General features: G+C 33.9%; 1 protein-coding gene across 2 annotated transcripts in view; it reads left to right on the top strand.

Moving 5' to 3' along the window:
- BLTP3B (bridge-like lipid transfer protein family member 3B) overlaps positions 1-23,353 on the top strand; it is an 87,364-nt gene that overhangs the window by 47,941 nt on the left and 16,070 nt on the right. For both annotated transcript variants that reach the window (XM_014835022.3, XM_070507135.1), the window contains 10 exons: positions 1,342-1,522; positions 3,787-3,870; positions 5,410-5,592; positions 6,123-6,241; positions 9,004-9,145; positions 13,702-13,895; positions 15,224-16,716; positions 18,139-18,314; positions 21,560-21,702; positions 22,400-22,550. In XM_014835022.3, coding sequence (XP_014690508.1) covers positions 1,342-1,522; positions 3,787-3,870; positions 5,410-5,592; positions 6,123-6,241; positions 9,004-9,145; positions 13,702-13,895; positions 15,224-16,716; positions 18,139-18,314; positions 21,560-21,702; positions 22,400-22,550 — 2,866 coding nt within the window. The remainder of the gene's footprint in view (positions 1-1,341; positions 1,523-3,786; positions 3,871-5,409; positions 5,593-6,122; positions 6,242-9,003; positions 9,146-13,701; positions 13,896-15,223; positions 16,717-18,138; positions 18,315-21,559; positions 21,703-22,399; positions 22,551-23,353) is intronic.

The following is a 23,353-nucleotide window of genomic DNA, read 5'->3' as shown; positions in this document are numbered from 1 at the left end:
AGATATTTGTAAATATGTACACATACAAAATATATATAATTTTCCATAAATAACCAACTACACTTTTATTAATGAAGTTTTTTTTTTGAAGAAGAAGATTATCACTGAACTAACATCTGCTGCCAATCCTCCTCTTTTTGCTGAGGAAGACTGGCCCTGAGCTAATATCCATGCCCATCTTCCTCTACTTTATATGTGGGACACCTACCACAGCATGGCTTGCCAAGCGGTGCCATGTCAGCACCCAGGATCTGACTTGGCGAACCTCGGGCCACCAAAGCGGAACGTGCGCACTTAACTGATGTGCCACCGGGCTGGCCCCTGTTCTTTTTTTTTTTGTGAGAAAAATTGGCTCTGTGCTAACATCTATTGCCAATCTTCCTCTTTTTTTTTTCTCCACAAAGCCCCAGTTAGTTGTATATCCTAGTTGTAGGTCATTCTAGTTCTTCTATATGGGATGCCACCAAAGAATGGCTCGATGAGCAGTGTGTAGGTCTGCGCCCAGGATCCTAACTGGCAAACCTGGGCTGCCAAAATAGAGTGCACAAGCTTAACCAATTGGCCATGGGGCTGGCCCCTGACTTGTTCTTAATTAGGAAGTTTTTAATATTTTTTAATGAAAAGTTTGGTCTTCATTTTGTTAATCATTACCAAAGTTTCATATACAGTTCTATGCCTAATATATCAGATCATCTCACAGTATACTTATGTATGCAGAATTATTTTAGGCGATTAGAGGTTCACATATGTCTTTACACTTCAATAGTATTCTCTGCTCCTTGGGGAGAGAGGAATTTGAACTCACAATCTATTATAAATCTCTTCTGCTTTCTGGCTTCTTCAGATATCCAAGTTCAAAAGATGCACCATGCCTCTTATGAGAGGCACCAGAGCACTTACTGTGTTAGATAATATCACAAGCACTTTTGCAAGGAAATGCTTTCTTTCTGGAGGATATATAATAGTGTATGCAGCTGATGTATACAGGGCTCACATTTGTTTTTTAATATATATATAGCTAATAATATTCAAATAACCTACCTTCAATAGTTAATAAGTAGATTTTCTAAGGCAAGGACTATAAGTATGTAAATATAACTATTCAGATATTTACCCAAACATACTGGCTTTATATTCAAATTGTGTAATTCTCCAGTTTTTAGATTTTAGTTTTATTTCTATATAATTCAGAAAGCATTTTAGGAGAACTGAGTTATTAATATAAAAGAAAATATAGTAGCTTATTTTTCATTACTTTATTGCTAAAAATATTTAAATTTTCTTGCATGGGGAATTTCAAATATTTTGCTTGTAGTGATGAGGCAGTTTTCAATCTTTTAGAGCTCTACAGTAGCCCCATCTACCCAGCATGTGAAGACACCACAGACTTCAAATGCTCCTGATCTAAATGATGCAATTGTGAAACTATTCAATGATTATGATGTTAAAGAAACTTCTCATCATTTAGTGATTTCTCATCTAGATCTACACATATGTGATGATATTCATGCTAAAGAAAAAGGTAATAAAAGCTACTTACTTCAAACCATTTTGGTTTTTCTAGAATGTACTACAAAACTAGGTTATTTTATCATATGTAATATGTAGTGTGTACTATAACTGGTCATAATTTTATCACTCATATGAGATACGTAGATGAAATGTAATTTTAAGCACTATATATTGATGTGAAATTTTATTTTGCTTTAGTAGTTAGTACTTCAGCACACTTAATTGTTAGCTATCAGTACTAACAGTAAAATTAGGTTTAACAAAAAATCAAAGACTGAATAGATGACATCCTTGGTAGGTGATGAAATATTAGACCTGTCTTTGAATTAACTTTTTCATAATTTGAAATTGTCCATAAATCATATTTTAGTCCATACTTAATTCATAATTATTTGCACATGTGTTTTCAGCACAGTGGTTTATCTACATATTTTTAACCCCATGTGCATATAAATGCAATTTATGTGGCTGTTTAATATTTCTTGTGTCTTCTACCCCAAATTCTCCCAAAATTTGGTTAGGAAGCTAAACTCTATTTAGAAAGATTTTTTTTCTTTTAGCTTTTGTTTCTCTTATTTTTCCTTAGTCAGTAGACACAGGTAAGGGAGTAAGAAGCTGCTGTTGATCACTTTGAAAATCTGTGGTTCTATAACCGAGGTGCCGGGCATTTCTGTTTCTCCATCAGAGAGTGTCCCTGGCCCCTAAGTACTGGAAGGATTCAGGTAGTCTTCTAGGACAGTGGTCCTCACACTTTGGTGAGCATAAGAATCACGCTGAGGATCTTTTTAAAATGGATTAGCTGACCCATGTACCTCAGACCTGAATCAGAATCTGTGTCTATGAAAATTATTGCTCTGGATTTTTAAAACTAGGTGAATATTGAGACTGACTCTGAATCTTTAGCAATGGAAGTTATCCTGCCTTCATCAGACAAGTCGGCCAGGTGTCAGCTGCCAGATAAAAGGGTGAGGAAGATTTGGAGTTTGGAGAGGGATTTGTTGCTTTTCGTTTGTCCGCCTTTGTGTCATTTGGCTTATATTTGGAGTTTTCTGCCGTAGCGATTTGAAAGGAAAATCCAAAACAGTGAAAACAAACCAAAATAACAAAACGAGGGGTCAAGGTTAAGTAGTAAGCAAAGGAACAGAGAAAATGTTTTCTAAGCTCATTTACATTCCTTACTCTTTCATCGAGTAAGCTAAATGATGTTATTTAAGGGGAAAACACCTCCGCCAAAATAATTCCCTCATAGTACAAATACATAATCAGTTCTTTAATTAGTTCTCTGCTATTCTAACGTACAAAAGGTCTGAATTGTTTTTTCATAAGTTTGAAAAACTCATTTGCTGGCAAAACTTGACCTAAACAAACACATTGCTATTTATCTTCTTTATTTTACTCACTTGGTATAAATATTCAAGTTTTGCGGTAGAATTACTATTTTTTATTACTTAGTGCCGCCTCAGAACCTGCTGGGAGTATTGTATGATATGCCTTGTGTATATATACCACGTTACTTTCACAAAGTCTAAAAAAATTCTGAATTCTGAAACATTTGGCTCCAAGGGTTTTAAATAAGGGATTGTAAATCTGTACTAGAAATTCTGCTAGTTGAGATAAATTGGAGTTAGCAAATTAATATGGAGAGTATGTACGTAGCTCTATCTTAATTTGTATTTGATTTGTCCATGCTGTTTTAAAATTTGATTTTTATATTGGAGTTACACTGACTTGTGATCTGTTTCTGATCTTAATTTAGCTATGTGAGCTTCGACAACTTGCCTAATGTAAGACTCAGTTTCTTCTTCAGTAGGATGCAAGATGATATGGAGTAGTCGTTAAGATTTCCTAGGTTCAGAACTAGCTCTACACTTACTGGCTCTATGCCCTTGGTCTGTTTACTTAACTTCTTTGTGTCTCAATTTCCTTATCTAGACAGTGGGCATAATAATAATAGTATCTATCTCATAGGGTTGTTATGAAGAGCAAATAAGTAAGTATACCTGTAAATATTTGAAACAGTGCTTGCCATGTGGTTAGGGCTGTAAATATAAATGTTCTGCTATTTTTGTATCCGCAACTTTTAGCCTAAAACCTTGCAAATGATAGGGGCTCCATAGGTACTTATTAGATTGAATTACATTTCCTAAAATCATTAATATATTTTCCATGATAACAGAGAGAAGGTTATCACTCACTGCTTAGTCTACAAGTATGACTAAGTGTTTCTGATATTTGCTTAATGTTTCTTTCTTTTGATTCCATCTTTTTTCCTAGAGTCAAGCAGACGTATTACTGGAGGAGCTATGCAACTGTCTTTTACACAGCTAACTGTAGATTATTATCCTTATCACAAAGCAGGTGTGTGGAACAATTTCTTTAAAAGATATAAATCTTGCTTTAAAGTTATATAGCCCATTTATTTCATTTTGTTTTGTTTTATTTTATTTTGTTTCAATTTAATTTTTTAAGGAGAAAAGAGATCAAGACATTTGTTATTGTTTTTCCCCCAGCAATATCTTACCAAGAAAATATAATTGCCATGGAAAATATTCATGCACTTCATATTGAGGTTTATGTAGATAATTAGAAAGTATAATTGTTAGAAATTGACAATATTCTAAATAACTGATTTAAAACTTAGAAAAAATCAGAATACAAAGCACATATTTGTGCTTTTTTGTTAATTGTGACAAAAGCCAGTTATTGATATGTTTTGAATTTTTAAATGATACATTTATATATTAAAAAAATCAAAAAAACATAAAGCAAAAGAATAACGATTTTAGCTATGTTGTAGGGTTCCAGGTACTTTTTTAAACTTTTCTATATTTTCTAAATTTCATCAATAAATAAGGCTTTAATAGCTAATTTAGTTTAGTAGGCTCTTTAATAATCAAATATTGCTAGGTTCTTTTCCTCCAAATATTAAAAACAAAAAATATGTATGTTTATGGTCAAATTAAGTAATTTGACCTTATACCATCATCTCTGCATTTTGGTGGTATGTGGCTTTTTTTTTTTAATTTCCACAAATAAGAAAAAACAAATAACTATAGTGAGTTTTCCAGGACTTTAAAAAATTGATAAAATTTTTCCATCTTCCAGTGTTTGTCATTTCTATATCAGTACCTGACATAATTTAAAGGTTGTACTATTTATTTTGGTTTTCATTTAAGGGCTTTGTTTTATATTCTGTCCTCCTGATTCCTAAGTTACTTACATATACTTCAAATATTTTTAACTGCATATTATGCATATTATGACTTTTAGTCACAAAGTATTCTTAACCCTTTTATGTACGTAATACTTTTCTTAGTTGCTACAGAGAAACTTGATAATTCTGATTTTTTATTTTCCCTCCAAAAAATGTATATATGGATATTGATAGATATGAATATATCTATATCTTTAGATCTGATATCCGTCTTGAGAATCTTTATTGGTCTCTTAAGTTTTTAAATATTCTTTGTCTTATCGTTTGTATGGATAGGTTTTTGTTAGTCACTTTACAACAAATCTTTGATGAAAAGACTTCTTTCTGTGATGGTATTTTCTGGGATTTTGTCCACTGAAGGTATGCCAAGTGGTTGAGCATTCAATGGAGGCCGACCAGCAGAGCTGCTTCTAATTGAAAGTTTGAGTGATGTTCTACCAAGGACGGGTTCTAGATAGAAACTCTCCCAAATTATTTGCTTTTGACAGTCTTTCCCTCTATTCTAAATGTTTTATTCCTATTTTCTAGGAAAATTAAAATCTGTTGTAGCTGAAGGCTGTAAATTTATTGGAAGATTAGAGAATCCCTTGAGAAAATGAATAAATTTCATTAGAAGCATTACTATAAAAGAATAAATAAAAATTATGCATATTTTAGTGAAATACCTGTTATTCATTTTTCAGGAGATAGTTGTAATCATTGGATGTATTTTAGTGATGCAACCAAGACAAAAAATGGATGGGCCAACGAGTTGTTACATGAATTTGAGTACAACGTTGAAATGCTTAAACAGGCTGTAAAAGATCATAATGTAGGTTCACCTCCTAAATCCCCAACACATGCTTCTCCCCAGCACACACAAACAGGTATTTTACCTATAACAGCATTATGACAGTCCCCTAATATATAGTGTGTGTATGTGTATGTGTGTATGTGTGTGTTTGTGTATGTATGTGTGTGATCATAATATGATAATTTCTATAAATAAACTATCGTGTTTAATTAATGTCTAAAAATTCTGCACCTCATTCAGACCGTAGGTTTGTGGACCAAGTGCCTTTTAAATTAATAGGAGCTATAAGAGTAATACTTACATTTCAGACTCTTAAATGGCTAGTAAATCTCTCTTTTTAACAAGAAGTCTAGCCAAAAGTTCTTGTATGAGAGTATCTTAAATGTGATGTAAGTATGATTCCTATTTAAAGAATAATCATCGCAAAAAAAATCACAATAACTTATATTCCTCTATCAGTTTATATATAAAGTGTTTCCACATATATTATCTTGTTTGAGAAATTAGGTTCATTTATATTTCTAGTAGCTGTCTTAATAATAAAAGATTGACTGTTACAAATAATTTTGCAATAAATTGAAAAGAGTTTTTGTTTTCCCACAGAGAAAGACTCAGCTCTGAAAGGGACTTCCAGAACACCTTCAGTATTATCTGAACAATCCAAAGCAAAGTTAATGTCTAGTTCTGTTGTGGTTAGACTTGCAGATTTCAATATATACCAGGTATGTTTTATTTTTTTAAATTAAACCTTCTGATAAACACCTTTAGTATCCTCTGCAAGCAGCTCTTAGAAATTAATGCCACCATTTTATTTAAAAACATCTTGACAAGTTTTATGAAATGGCTAAATTAGATGGGAAAGAAAATATCAGTTCATTAATTTTTGTTTATATGCTTACCCACAATTAGGCAAACTGTGAGGTTAAGGGCATAGTCCTCCTGACTGCCAAGTCTGCACAAGACCTGAGACCAGAAGTCTTCTGGGGTTTTCCCTAAACTACCTGCAGATTCAAGAATTCACTAGAAAAACTCACAGAACTTACTGAAATCAGTTATACTGAATCACATTTATTATAGGGAAAGAATATGAATTAAAACTAGCTATAGGAAAAACAGAGTGGAGTCTGGGAGGGTTCCAAATTCAGAACTTCCTTGTCCTCAGGACATATTAGGCTCCCACCGTGAATGTGTAACAATATACATGAAATATTGCCCATGTAGTTGAACTCAGTCTCTAGGTATACTGATACCAGGTGACCCAAACTCTCTACCCTCTAAACATTATTAAGACTATCAAGTGTGGCCATCCCTACTCTGAGTCATCTTGTGATCCCATGGGTCCACCATGAATAGGAAATTCCAAGAGTTTAAAATTACTTCCTAGGAGCAGGAGCAAAGGCCGGACGTCTCTTTGGAGGTCAGATTCCCTGTTACACAGTAATCTTATGGAAAAAATGAAAATACCTTTTTTTACTTTATTGAACTACCGAGTATTGGCTAAACTGTGAACATGATTTTGTAGGTAAGAACTCTGCCCCCTTTATACTAATAATCTTATTCCGGCTGTAAGCATACAACGTGTTATTACATCACAATCCTTGAGACCAATACAATAGAATATATGACCTATTTTAAAAAAGAAAAAGAATTTCAGTTGTGTATTATCATTTATGAATTGTTCTGGTTTGATGAGCCTGAGACTTGAAGACTTAGGTTTATCTGAAAAGTTTTCATTTTACTCGGTGGTTTTCAGCTGGGGCCAGTTTTGTCCACCAGGGGACATCTGATGATGTCTGAGAACAGTTTTGGTGGTCAGAGCTCGAGGGAGTTGCTGCTAACAGCTAGTGGGTAGAGATCAGGGATGCTGCTGCACATTCTACAATGCACTGGACAGCCCCCACAACAAAGAATTATCTGGCCCAAGATGTCAGTAGTGCCAATTTTGAGAAACTTTGATTTAACAGTTATTTTCCTCTGCAGTTGTTTCTGTCTTTACATTCTATATATAATGCATCTTATTTGAAGCAGACTTTAAATTACAAGATTTAAGTAAATTCATATGGAAATGGGGGAGGAGAATCACCCATAATCCCAAATGGTTGATGGTGACATGAAATACACTAAAGAAATTCCGCATACACAAACACACCAAAACAAAACAAGCAAATCAAGATAATTGGAAGAAAATAAACTAGTATGTGCGTCCCAATTTGAATAACCTTTTAACTATTAAAAGAAAACGAGAGGTGCCAGCCTGGTGGTGTAGTGGTTAAGTTTGTACACTCTGCTTCCACGGCACCCTGGGGTTCACAGGTTTGGATCCCAGACGTGGACCTAGCAGAGCTCCTCAAGCCATGCTGTGGTGGCATCACACATAAAAAAAAATTAGAGGAAGGTTGGCACAGATGTTAGCTCAGGGCCAATCTTCCTCACAAAACAACAACAACAAAAAAAACAAGAATAAGCTGTTGTCTATTAAAATAACTTGACACTTTGAGTTGAAAAGGATTAGTTTCCATATATGCAGAGAAAAGCTTCTTAATTAGATAATGTAAAGAAGTGACTTAAAGACTGTACAAATAAAAGGTTAGATTAGCAGTTTATACAAGAGGAAACAAACCATTGAAAAAACATTCTTCTTCATGTGAGAAATACACGTTTGCTGAATGAATGAGAAAAACTAACCTTGAGATACATCCCTGGGTCTACTAAACAAGCAATTGATAAAACTTCTATTGGTTGAACTTTGGGGAAATTAGTACATCCATTTTTGATGTAATTACAAATTAGCTGTTTTGGGGGCAGAGTGAAAAGGTGTAACAAGAACCTTAAAACTAATAGCCGTTTTGGAAAAATAATTTAAGAGATCAAACTATTTGACAGAAGCATTTATAGTTGTATTATTTTTAAATTTTTATTGTGGTAAAATATACATAACATAAAATTTACCATCTTAACCATTTAAGTGTATAGTTCATCAGCATTGAGTACATTTACATTGTTGTGCAACCATCACCACTATCCATCTCCATAATCTTATTATCCCAAACTGAAACTCTATATAGCTATATTATTTTTCATAATAGTAAAGAAATTGTAGTAAAGAATTATTATAAGGCACATACTGGGAAAGCATTCTGTTCTTAAGGACTTGGATCTGTGTCCTGACTGCCACTTACTTATTTGTATTACCTTATAGAAATATTCTGTTATTTTAAGGCTCAAAATAATTAGTTTGCAAGAAATATTGTATGGAGTTGATTTTATAATTAATAAGACTCCACAAGAAATTATGGTTTTCTGAATAGTTGATTGGTATTATTTAAAAATAATGTTATGTATATAATAAAATTTGCCTTGGAAATTAACCATTAATAAATTATTAGAAATAGTTATAAGGGTTTGAAGTGATGTCCATATTGCGTAAAGTCTTTGGAAAGGGCTTTATTCAGCGTTACTTGAATAAACTCAATTCTTTTTTCAGGTCTCCACAGCAGAACAATGTCGTTCTTCCCCCAAAAGTATGATTTCTTGCAATAAAAAATCCCTGTATCTTCCACAAGAAATGTCAGCTGTCTATATAGAATTCACAGAATATTACTATCCAGATGGAAAGGATTTTCCAAGTAAGAGAGTTTCCTGTTTTGTTATTATTTGTCCATTACTTGGGAAATTGTATTTTTCTTGCCAAGTTTTTGAGTTTTATAAATGTGAAAAAAGAAACAGAAGTCCATTTTCTTTACTCCTTTCATTGTGTGTAGTGTATAACCCTTTTATGGCATTTTTAGATATTCTTATTTGTTCATATGTTCTTTTTCCTCACTAACTTGTAGCAGCCTTGATGTCAGGAATCACGTAGTATTTATGCTTCATTTTATTCTTGAGATTTGACTCATTTTTGTGCTTAGTAACTGTTAAATGAAAGAATGAATGAAAGTTAGGTTATTTGTAAAACAAGGTCATTTTTTTTCTTTAGTGAAACTCCAGTTATATTTCACTATATCAAACTCTATATTTCATTGAAAAATGAATAATGAAGTTATTCTTTTAGCCATAGGGAATTTGGAGGGCTAGTTCTTAATGTCCAAGTATATACTTTGAACAACTTTTGGCATTGGTCTTTAGTTAGAAACATTATAGTACATGAATTTTTTATTTGTAAGCTCTTTGGCTTCCTAAAGTTAAAATGACTATACATTTATGTTTTCTGAATATTAAAATTCTATTAGCTCAGTTCATCCAGAAGTTCTTCAAACTAAGATTTGGATTTGTTTATGTGGTACCTTTTTTATTATTTTGGTTGAAAACTATAGCTGAGAATAAGTGTTTAAGTGAAATAAGTTATGTTATTGGAGGAAAAATCTTTTACGTCCTCTTTAAAAGTGGAACTCCAAAATACTTTGACCTACCTAACCATTTGTTTAATACTGACTTAATGTAGGTTTATAGTTTCGAAGGAAATTTCTAATGTTCATGCCTTTGTCGTTAAGTAAAAAGAAGGGAGCCTGGAAATTACTTTGGAGAAACAGATGTCAAACTGTTTTATCGCTTTAATCCTCGTTTCTGCCAAACTTTTGGGATCTAATCTTCACCATCTTCATGCTTTTCAACAGTCTTTTGTGTATTTCTCATTTGTTCTCCTACCTTCCTGACTAAAATGATGAGAAAATTAAGATAGGTTAAGACATTTTTCCGTACCTTATATAAAAGAGTAAAATGGCACAGCTGAAACTCAAGCATGAACCCTTCTGAATCAAAATTCATTGTTTTTTTTTCCCCTTTACTATATTACACTGTCTTCCCAGGGTATTCTCAGCCGTTTGTCTGTAATTGGATAATCCCTTTTTTTTTTAAAGGAAGGTTAGCCCTGAGTTAACTACTGCCAATCCTCCTCTTTTTGCTGAGGAAGACTGGCCCTGAGCTAACATCCATGCCCATTTCCCTCTACTTTATACATAGGATGCCTACCACAGCATGGCTTTTGCCAAGTGGTGCCGTGTCCGCACCCGGGATCCGAACCAGCGAACCCCAGGCCACAGAGAAGCAGAATGTGTGAACTTAACTGCTGCACCACGAGGCTGGTCCTGGATAATCCCTTTGTTTCCAGCCCTCCCACTCCAGAAAACTGTTTTCCTTAAGTAATTCGTCATTGAACTAGTAATTTTTCTTCAGAGTGAAAACTAGTTCCCAGGATTTCTGACTACTAATCTAGGTTTATTTCTATCAATTTTGTTAATGTGTGCCAAAGGAATTTATAATTCCGTTCTATAATCTATACATTTTTTTCTAATAAAAATAATGAGCAGTGTAAACCCTAGCCCCCTGGATACCTAGGAGTGGAATTGCTAGGTTATGTTTAACTGTTTTGAATTAACTTTTTATTATGGAAGTTTTCAAACGTACACAAAAGTAAAGAAGATGTATGTTGAATCCTTATGTACAGGTATCCATTTTCACTCCTGTTTTATCTCTCACTTAGGCGATCCAACTTAAAAAATTTATGTAACTTTTTTTGTAATTGTAAATGTAATACATGTTCATTATATTTTTTTTAAAAAGAGAGAAAGAAAATGCCAAAAATAAAAATTGCCCATGAGCCTGTAATTTAGAGACAACTTCTGCTAAAATGTAAGTGTATTAGTTTTCTGGGGTTTTTATAACAAAGAACCACAAACTGGGTGGTTTTAACCACAGAAATTTATTTCCTGACAGTTCTGGAGGCTCAAAGTCCTAGACTGACGCGTCAGCAGGATTGTTTCCTCAGAGACCTCTCTACTTGGCCTGTAGATGGCCGTCTTCTCACATTGTCTTTCCGTGTGTATGTCTGTTTCCTAATCTCCTCTTATGACACCTGACGTATTGGACTACAGCCCACCCGTATGAACTCACTTTTACCATAATTGCCTGTTTAAAAGCCCTATCTCCAAAAACAGTCTCCTGAGGTACTAGGGGTTAGAACTTTAGCATATCAATTTTGAGGGGACACAGTTCAGACCTTAACCATAAGTATAGTGTTGTTAGTCCTGTATTTTAAAAATGCATTTCTTTTACATACTTGATTTACATCCTGTCTTTTTCTCTTAATCAGATTAGCATATTTCTGGTTTCTACAAGTTCATTGTCTTTTAATTGAAGTATAATTGACATGCAACATTATATTAGTTTCAGGTGTACAACATAATGATTCGATATTTGTATATATTGTGAAATGATCACCACAATAAGGCTAGTTAACATCTGTCACCATGCTTTCTATTTATACATAGTTACAGAATTTTTTTTGCTGTTGAGAACTTTCATCTACAAGTTCATTTTAAATGTTTTTTTTAAAGATTGGCCCTGAGCTAACATCTGTTGCCGATCTTCCTCTTTTTTTTTTCTCCCTCCGTAAAACCCCAGTGCATAGTTGTATATTCTAGTTGTAGGTCCTTCTAGTTCTTCTGGGTGAGCCACTGCCACAGCATGGCTACTAACAGATGAGTGATGTGGTTCCGTGCCCGGGAAAAACCTAGGCTGCCGAAGTAGAGCACGTGGAATTTTTAACCACTTAGGCCATCAGGGCTGGCTCTATCTATCTTTAATAGCTACATAATAATCTATTTCATAAGTAGACCTCTGTTAGAAACTGCATATAGATCTTTCTAATGCTTAGTGTACCAGGTTTCTTCCTTTGTCCCAGATGTGCAATCAGGGTTCTTCTTTCCTTCTGTGCTCTAGCCTTGGAGACTACTTGCTCTCTGTGGCTGCCATCATCACTCAATCTGTACATTGAGATTCCCTCTCCTTCCTTCTCTTCCAGAATGTGACATGATCTCAATACCCCACTTCCTTGCTATTCCCAAAGACAAGCAACTCTTGCATCCCAATTGGATGTCTCTGTTGGATTTGAATTATAGTTTTTCTACTTTCATGTCTGTGTCATATAGTAATCTGTGAACTTTTTTTTCGTGGGGGCGGGGAGGAGGAAGATTGGCCCTGAGCTAACATCTGTTAACATCTGTTGCCAGTCTTCCTCTATTTTGTGTTTGGAATGCCAACACAGCACAGTTTGGTGAGCAGTGTGTAGGTCTGCTCCCAGGATCCAAACCCACAAACCCCGGGCTTCCAAAGCGGAGTGTGCAAACTTAACTACTGCGCCAATTGGGCTGGCCCCTCTGTGAACTTTTTAAGGAGAGGGACTGTGCCCAGTTTATTTATTTTTTATTCTTTGTGCTAAACACAATACACAAAATGTAGTTGGCATTCAGTGAATCTTTGCTGAAAGAAAGTGAATGAATGAATGAAAGCAAAAAAATCCTATTTAGGACATCGTTATAGTGCTATCTTTATTGGTATCCTACACCTTAGATTTATTTTCCTTAAACTGATAGGGTCTAAAAGTTCTAAATATGCATACTTTTTGCTTTGATAGAAGTAAATATGTCTGAATTTTTGGAATAAAAAATCTTCAATGTACTGTGGAAAAGATAATGGCTTTTATGATACAAATATATGTGGATTTCAGGAAGTGATGTGTGTTCTCATTATAAATAATTGGTTTCATATAAATTAGCACTAAAACATTTTATTCAACTCCTAAGCATTCTCATATTTTGGGGAGCTGTGAAAAAGAGTCTGTTCATTTCATTATTCAAGAGATACTTAAGTTTTTACTTTACACCAAGCTCTATTCTAGGCTTAGGATTAAAAATAAAACTTGTGCATGGTCTCTTCTTTCAAGGAGATCTGCCTGGCTTACCACTTGCATAAGAAACTAGTCATTAGACTTGTTTCTCTCGTTTTAGAGGACTCACATTAAGATTTAGGTGATAAAAGTCTTTACAGAAATATGTAGTTAAGGACCACCACTTTGATGTGATACTCAAGAAGGTAAGATATTTTAAAGTTTGCTTCTTGGTGACTATAAAATTAGGAAAAAATCTAAACAGTACTTCCTATTTATATATTATGTTTTAGATTGAACTATATATTTTTCAGTTAGCAAAGCATAGAAAAATGTTTTTTGTCTATGTAAATATTTGCAATCATGCACACGTCACTTTAATTTTGCAAATAACATCTCAAAAACTTTTTATCTTAATTAAGGGAGAATAAAACTTGTTAAAAATGTCTTTTCTGTTGTCAGGGAAGATTTAGAATTCTCTCTTCATTAAAAATCTGTTTTAAATTTTTTTCTCCACAGTTCCATCTCCCAACCTTTATAGCCAGCTGAATGCACTACAGTTTACTGTGGATGAAAGAAGTATTCTATGGTTAAATCAGTTTCTCTTGGATTTAAAACAGAGTCTTAATCAATTTATGGCTGTTTACAAGTTGAACGACAATTCAAAATCTGATGAGCATGTTGATATTCGAGTTGATGGCTTAATGCTAAAGGTACTGTATAAACAAGAGGCTGTGAGAACAAAACCATTTTTACGGAAGAAAAGTTAACATTATAATTTCCAGAACTTAAGATGGGTGCTCAAATTTAAATCAACTTTATTGCAATCTTAATTTTGCTTTTGAAATTGCAGTTTTAATTTTCAGTCATAGAAACTTTAAAAGATGAAGTTTTTTTCCCCTTCTTTCTCTACCTTCCTTTTACTTACTTATTTTTTTTACTGCTCATCTATTTGGAGGTCAACAGTAGAAGTAAAATTTTAATCAGTCATTTTTGTCCTACTTTTTACCAGAGCTGATAAAATTTTTCGTTTCAGTGAAAACAGTGAAGCTTTTAAGTGATATCTAGGTTTTTTTTGTTCACATTTATTCTGTTATTAACATCCAAAGATAATAGAAAGTTGCTTTTTATTATAGCCAAGTAGTTGGTAATCTGAATTCTGTGGATATTTAAACTTTTAAGGAAGGAAGTGTTCTTAAAAAAAATAGCTAGTATAGTATAGTAAATAGAAAAAGACTTGGGCATGGATGAAAATTTCAGTTTCCAGATCTTGTTGCTGGTAGAATAAATGTATATGTCTTTAATTTCTTCTCTGTAAAATGTGATTCATAATACTCAACAATTGCATGGCAGAAATGTTTTAAAGATCTTCTCAAAGATCTTGCAATATTAAATATAAAGGGACACATTTTATAACATTTACTGTTATAATTTAAGACAATTATATAATGATCTTTACATTTTCTGAGTATGGACAGTTTTAAAACCAGTTACCTTTGAACTCTTTGATGTATTTTGAGGAGTGAGGTTAATTATCTCTGGAAAATTACTTTAGTAAATAGTTTGACCTATCCTCTTCAGGTTATTTTCTCCCAGAAAAGTGATTTCTAATGACGTCTATTCAGTCATTCTGTTTACTCATCCAGTCATCCTCTAAATCGATTTGATTTGAAACATCCTAACAAAAAAATTCCCTTTCCAAACTTGGCACTTTCTTCTATGTACTCGGGCATAGTAAGCATTTAGTAGTACTGATTTAATTCAATTTTGTTCTTTTTACTTTGTGATATATTGTATGCCAATATATTTATTTATGTTATGTACATTATTTATTGTTTGTTTTTTTAAGTTAAGTTCTTTTCTTAGTGGTTAATCATTTAAGTCCCTTTCATTCAATTGAATAAAATTATTTGGGGAGAGAGAGTTAGTATTTTGGCAGGACATGTTAAAAAGAATTCCTGAGCTAATTCATGTTCTTTATTTTATCTTCAAGATGTATAGATTTGTAAGTTAGTCTAGATTAATGTTTTTTCTTTTCTAGTTTGTCATTCCTTCTGAAATGAAATCTGAATGTCATCAAGATCAACCACATGCAGTTTCCATTCAGAGTTCTGAAATGATTGCTACAAATACAAGGCACTGTCCAAACTGTCGACATTCTGATCTAGAAGCTTTGTTTCAAGACTTCAAAGATTGTGATTTTTTCAGTAAAACATATACTAGCTTCCCCAAATCTGGTGACAATTTTAATCTTCTGCATCCAATTTTCCAGAGACATGCTCATGAACAAGATACCAAAATGCATGAAGTTTATAAAGGAAATATTATTCCCAAGTTGAATAAACACACTCTTAAAACTTCTGCTGCCACAGATGTTTGGGCTATATACTTTTCTCAATTTTGGATAGATTATGAAGGGATGAAAAGTGGAAAAGGACGACCAATAAATTTTGTAGACTCTTTCCCTCTTTCTGTCTGGATTTGTCAACCAACAAAGTATGCAGTGTCACAAAAAGAGCTGCAGACTTGTAATCAGGTATCTCTAAATACATCGCAAAGTGAATCTAGTGATCTGACTGGCCGATTGAAGCGGAAAAAGCTCTTGAAGGAGTATTATAGTATAGAGTCTGACCCCTTGACAAATGGTAGTCAGAAACCTTCAGATACGTTTTTAAGGTTTTCCTCTTCTTCATCAGATGCAGATATTCATGTCCTGGTTCACGTTCATAAACATGTCAGTATGCAGATCAATCACTACCAGTATCTGCTCCTGCTTTTTCTCCATGAGTCACTTATTCTGCTTTCAGAGAACTTAAGGAAAGATGTAGAAGCTGTGACTGGCAGTCCTGCTAGTCAGACATCCATCTGCATTGGAATTTTACTTAAGAGTGCAGAAGTGGCTCTTTTGCTACATCCCGTGGATCAAGCAAATACTCTTAAGTCTCCTGTTTCTGAAAGTGTGAGCCCAGTTGTTCCTGATTATTTGCCTACAGAAAATGGAGAACTTTTGTCTTCAAAAAGAAAAGTTAATAGTATAAATCAAATTAGAAGTGTAACTGTTAATGATATGTCAGACAACAGATCTATGAGTGTTGACCTTAGCCATGTCCCTTCAAAGGATCCTTTCCTTTTCAAATCAGCTAGTGATACAAATCTGCAAAAAGGTATTTCTTTTCTGGATTACTTATCAGATAAAAGTTTAGGGAAAATAAGTGAAGATGAAAGTAGTGGAATTGTTTGCAAAAGTGGCTCCGGAGAAATTGGATCAGAAATGAGTGACAAAAAGGATTTATCTTATACAGATTCAAATAGTGTGTTAAACTACAGAGAAGATTCCAGTATGCTCTCATTTGATAATGATGGTAATCAAAACATACTTTCAAATAGTTTAACTAGTAAAGGAAATGAAACCATAGAGTTGATCTTTAAAGCTGAAGATTTGCTTGCAGAAACAGCTTTGCTCTCTGAGAACCTGGAAATCAGTAAAGAAGAAGCACCTACAGTTAGAACACTTAAATCGCAGTCATCATTAAGGTAACAACATACTACTGGAATCTGAGGGGTTTTTGTTTTGCTCTGTGTGTGTGTGCACATGAGTGTATTTTGTTTTTAGACAGAGAACCTCATGACAAAATATGGCATTGTTAGAGTTTATACATGGAAGAGTAGGTTTTTCACAATATGAAAACCCTTTGAGCTTATACTTGTAAAATATAATTTTAAAACTTATGGATACTATACATGTACAGTAGTCCCCCTTATCCACGGTTTCACTTACCCACAGTCTGAAAATATTAAATGAAAAATTCCAGAAATAATTTATAAGTTTTCAATTACATACCATTAGAGTAGCATGATGAAATCTCGAGCCCTCCCACTCTGTCCTGCCCGGGATGTGAATCACCCCTTTGTCCAGTATATCCATGCTGTACATGTTACCCACTCGTTAGTCACTTAGTAGCCATCTCAGTTATTAGGTCAACTGTTGTGGAATTTCAGTGCTTGCATTCGAATAACCCTTATTTTACTTAATAATGGCCCCACAGTGCAAGAGTGGTGATGCTGGCAATTTGGATATGCCAAAGAGAAGCTATAAAGTGCTTCCTGTAAGTGAAAAGAGAAAGTTTTCAACTTATTAAGAAAAAAAAATCATATGCTGAGGTTGCTAAAATTTACATTGATTACAGTACATATCTTCCTCGACCTCTGATGGGGTTAACATCCTGATAAACCCACCCTAAGTTGAAAATACCATAAGTCAAAAAATGCATTTAATACATCTAGCCTACTGAACATTGTAGCTTAGTCTAGCCAACCTTAAACATACTCAGAACACTTACATTAGCCTACACTTGGGCAAAATCATCTAACACAAAGCCTGTGTTATAATAAAGTGTTGAATATCTCATGTAATTTATTGAATACTGAAAGTGGAAAACAGAATGGTTATATGGGTATAAAATGGTTGCAAGTGTATCGGTTGTTTATCCTCGTGATCACGTGGCTGACTGGGAGCTGCAACTTACTGTCACTGCCCAGCATCATGAGAGTATCATATTGCTAACTTGGGTGAAGATCGAAACTCAAAATTCGAATTATGGTTTCTACTGAATGCATATCAGTTTTGCACTATCGTAAGGGGGAACAACTGTTAAGTCGAACCATTGTAAGTCGGGGACCATCTGTATATTATTATAATTGTTCCATTTTATTATCAGTTATTGTGGTTAATCTCTTACTGTACCTAATTTACAAATTAAACTTTATCGTAGGTATGTATGTATAGGAAAACCATAGTATAGATAGGGTTCAGTACTATCTGATTTTAGGCATCCAGTGAGGGTCTTGGAATGTATCCTTCATGAATAAGGGGGGACTGCTGTGTTTTTATTTTCTTAGAAGTATTTTTTAGAAATAATTCTTTCCCTTATATGTGATAATTTTGTTTATTAACAGTGGAAAGCCTAAGGAACGTTACCCACCCAGTCTGGCTCCACTCTCTGTTTCCTATAAGAATATGAAAAGAAGCTCCTCACAAACCTCATTGGATACCATTTCACTTGACAGCATGATATTGGAAGAACAGTTGTTAGAAAGTGATGGAAGTGATAGTCATATATTTTTGGAAAAAGGTAAAGCAGTAACAGTTTAAGAATTCATATTATATATATGTAAATCTTAGAAGTGATGTTTTTTTATTTATATTCAGCAATTAAGTACAGCTCCGAAAAGACTTATTTTTATACACCTACACACACAATACAAAGAGCATGGTACCTTACTTTCTAATGGTTGTTCCATTGCTTCTTTTAACCAGATACTCCTACCTTTTTATGGCTGACATCCAGCAATTATTTGTATAGTCATTTGGATCATAAAGCAGACAGTATTAAGGCTGCTAGCCTTTATCACAGACTCCTGTATCTGGAATTTTGATTAGATGGGCTTAATTTGCATGGTGAATTTTCAATTATGTGGTCCTTTGACTGGAATTTTCCCAGACTGGATCTACCGTTTCTCATAACCAGGATTCTCTCACATACATGATCATGTATGATGGAACTGGATGAGTCCCTCATTTTATTCAGAGGCACACAATGCTTCAGTAAAGACCACTAGGAATGACTTAGAAAGTATTAGAAGCGTCCCCATCACGAAGGCTTTGGTGACTGTGAACAGGAACAAAAGCATGGGCCATAGCCAGAGAGTAGTTTCCACAGACACTGAAGCTAAAGAAACTAGAGGCAAATATGAATTACTTCGTGTATAAAGGTTAACGTGCCTATTCATGCAGTTGAAAACGGCTCAGGTAAGGAAAGGCTCTTAGCTTCAGAAACTGAAGCTTAGAGAAATTAGTATACAGTCGGGAAGTAACAGAGGCAGATTTGGAATTCAGCTAGTCTGACTCAAGAGCCTAAGCTTTAACCAACCAGTATGCTATCCTAGCTCCCCACACTTGGGAAATGATTTGCCATATGTAAACAAAGAGCCCTAATCTAACCCAATTATATGCTATTCATAGCAGTCTCCTTTCCAGCATACTCTACCAGTTAAATGTAGAAGAGGTGCTGACATGGGATGTAAAAAATCTTTTTCTAGATTCACAGAGAGCTCTATTGCCTAGTTCCCCTGCCCTCTTTGTGGTTTAAAATCCTAGCTTAACAGAAGATTTCTGTTCTGTGATCAAAATATACTTCAAAAACATTATTCCTGTAAAAAATACCCCTACTTAGTCTCAAAACCATCAGTGATTTTCTTATTATTTCTAAAAATTAAATACTTAATAAAAGTGACTACCACTTGTGTGGAAAACTTGGAAAATACAGACAACCACTATTTGAAAAAGAAAATAACCCCCAAGTCCCACAACCTAGATATATCAACTGTCACTTATTTTATGAATTTACATGTATATATTCATATGTGTGTACTTGGTGTTATACTACCTATATAATTTTTTAACCTGCTTTTCATCACTTGTAAGCATTTTCTAATATTATTTAAACTCCTTTGAAAGTATTTTTAAAGTCTATATTAAATTGTCAAAAGAATGTACCATAACCTTTTAATTGTTTCCCTGATATTGGATGTTTAGATTGCTTATAGGTTTTTACAGTTATAAGAATGCTGTAATTAATATCGTTGTTCAGACATTTTTGTCTGCATTTCTAATTACTGTCTTAGAATAGATTCCAGTAGCAGACTATTTTTAGGATCTTGAAAAATATAAGGGCATTGATTTTGTGGGTAACATTTAAATGATAGGTAACTATGTATTCCTAGTTCTCCTGAACTGTAATGATTTTATGTAAGAGGAATTGATTTTCACTAGGATAAAGACTCTTGTTTTTTGTTTTAATTTTACAAGAAATATATGAATGCTGTCTTGTTGGAAAAAAATATCAGGTATTATAGAAATGTCTAGAGTAAAAATTGAAGGTATCACTTTAATACCACCCTTACTCTGCCCTTGATGCCATTCCCCACTCCACAAATAACTAGCATCAGCTCTTGGTTATATACTTACAGACCTTTTACTATATATTTTTTTTTTGAGGAAGATTAGCCCTGAGCTAACATCTGCTGCCAATCCTCCTCTTTTTGCTGAGAACGATTGGCTGTGAGCTAACATCCATGCCCATCTTCCTCTATTTTATGTGGGACGCCTGCCACAGCATGGCCTGACAAGCAGTGCATAGGTCCACACCTGGGAACTGAGCTGGCGAACCCCGGGCTGGCGAAGCAGAACATGTGAACTTAACCGCTGCGCCACTGGGCTGGCAACTTTCTGTGTATTTTTATATATGTGTGTGTGCACACACACATGTATACATGCGGATAACACATATACTTATGTATGTATACATATTTATGAACACACACACACATAGCTGCTTCATATGTACTATAGTATATTTCAGACTTTATCTCAGTTTATTCACTATGACAAGCTTTTTTTCACCTCAGTCTTTGTGCCTGTGCCTAGAATGCTCTTTTTCTTTCTTTTTATTTTAGTTTAAATATTATTTTATCAGGGAAGTTTCCTCAACCCCTTTGTTATGAACTCCCTGTGAAATAGAAGTTTATCATCTTTTCATACCACAATTATATTTACATACATGTTCCCTAGTCCTAAAAATTGTTTGTTCGTTCATTAAATAGATAATTTATTGAGCACCTACTCTGTTGCCAGGCACTGAGTTAGAAGCTGATTATATAGTCATAAATATAATAAAAAAGTTGAGGCTGTTTTCTATGTCTTTGGCTTTTCTAATCTAATTTTTATAGTAATTCACTTTTATGGTATTTTTTGAAAGTATTGATCTGTGATAGACACAAAATTTTTTAAAAATTGTCTTTTACCATGGAGAGTTTGAGAAATATTATATTATAGCACATTGAATAAGGCAGGTAAATAAGGATCTAGAGAATGATCACATTGATAGTAGTGGCACTAACTTCATGTGGAAGATAATTAGAAGTTACTGTAGGATACTGAAAGGGAAATGAAGGGGTCAGACTGGGATTATTCAATGTAGGATAGGTTAGATGGGGGTGAAGCTGGCTGACTAGGAACCTGCTAGTTATGCCAGCACCGCACCTGCAATGGGGAGAACACAGACTGTGGTCAGCTGTGGTAGATTTCTTTTCATACTGTGTTTAGGGCTTTAGTATGTCTAACATTTTATTGTGGGAATTTATTTCTTATTATTTGCTGACTAACCACAATTTAATTTTCCTTTGTTTATTGTCCTAAATAAGGTTATGCTTGAGAAGGAATTGAAGGAATAGTCTATTTTGGTTAGATGAATGTAATATTGTTTGATCATGTGTAAAACTGATTTTAATTTATTAGTTTATTGTTCTGTTATTTTAGGTATTGAAAAGAACTCAACTACACATTACCAGAGCCCAGCACAGAGTGCAAATGCCAGTGTAAACCTGAAGAATTATGGTGAAACCTCTCCAGATGCCATCAGTACAACTTCAGAGGGTGCTCAAGAAAATCATGATGACCTGGTAATCATTTCAGGGAGATGCTATGAAGAGAAATGCCACCAACTTTATCCCATTCATTATGTACAGATTTTAAGACATTAATACATAAAATGAATTGACTTAGATGGTGGGGATTCACTTTGTTCTTTGTACTCTTGAAAATTCTTCCTTCCCTCTTACTGAATTGTTTTTCTCTGACTTTCATTTTTCGAAATTTGTGTTTCAAGGTTTTTTTGTGTAGAAGAGGGGAGGTTCTTTCTGTTTTCCATCTTGCCTGTTATTTTTTGACCTGTACTTTAGTTCCATATAGATACACTGAAAAAGTTTGATGGTAAGAATGGTAGTTCTTGTGAGGGACTTTCTACAAAACAAATTTGTTAATCGATTTTATTTTAAGCCCTTCTCATCCAGTGAAGTATTCTTATGGAGGACTTAGAAAATACATTCAGCTTTTAGTGAAAATAATAGCACATGGAAGTGTCATATAATTAATCTAATCTTTGTGACTTAAAAAAATTCTTCCCTTGCCTGAATAGAAAGAAAGGTAGCTGAAGTTTGTCACTATAACATAGTAACCATGTTCTGTTGATCACAGTTTGTTTTTGGTTTATTAGGTCACAGTTGTATTCTTAGAGGTTATAGTAGCTTCCTGTGTTATTTCTTGAATTTCATTTTGAATTACTTGGTATACTAATGTTATTTATGCAATCATTATTAGATGTCAGTTGTGGTGTTTAAAATTACTGGTGTTAATGGGGAGATTGACATCCGAGGGGAAGATACGGAAATCTGTCTTCAAGTGGACCAAGTGACACCAGATCAGTTAGGCAATATCAGTCTTCGGCATTACCTTTGTAATCGTCCAGTAGGTAAGACTTTAATATGATTTAACCGTGTTTTGTTTTTTATAGATGTGACTCATTGGCAGTCCTATCTTTGATATAAGTGAATTCAAGGAAATTACGTTTATTCATAATAATGCAAGAGATTTGTTCTTTTAGATTTCCTTATTTCAGTAAAAGTATTTTGATTAAGTTACCAGAAATATAGTCTGTTGAAGATGTGGTCGCTAATTTCTTTTTGTTTCTGCTATTGATAAGTTCCGTCTTTTACTTTTTCAATCTTTCTGTTCTTTGAGATAGGTCTGAGAAAACTGAGCTTTTTTCTATATGAAAAGAAAGATAAAGTAATCCTAGAAGGTCAGACTTCGTTCCACACTAGTATAAATGTTAATTTCTGTATTCCATTGTCTTGCTTTTAAGCAGACATTTCCTGAGTCTGGCATGATACTTGGTATTTGGAAAAATCATGTGTCCTGTTCTTATGATGCTTCATTTTAATATCAAGACATTCACTTGGACACAGAGGGATATAAGCAACAAAACATGCAGTATATGAAGAGGAACCGCATTAAACCATCCCATTTTCAAAGTTTATATAGAGTTATCACTCATGGTTTTCAGTCATTTGAAGAAATGAATTTGACTAGTTATGCTAAGAATTTTAAATGATAATGTTCAGTTTTTTAAATCTTTTAAAAACTCACTGAGCTATAATATTTTTCTTTGCTATATACACAGAATGCTATATCTGATAAATAACATGTTGAAATACATACAGTCCTGCATGATATCAAATAAATATGCTATCACCTCACATGCTGGGAATTGCA

This window comes from Equus asinus, chromosome 4, assembly GCF_041296235.1.
Source record: "Equus asinus isolate D_3611 breed Donkey chromosome 4, EquAss-T2T_v2, whole genome shotgun sequence".
Lineage (NCBI taxonomy): Eukaryota > Metazoa > Chordata > Mammalia > Perissodactyla > Equidae > Equus > Equus asinus.
The sequence above is the reverse complement of the archived record's forward strand: the minus strand, read 5'-3'. Positions and strand labels throughout refer to the sequence as shown.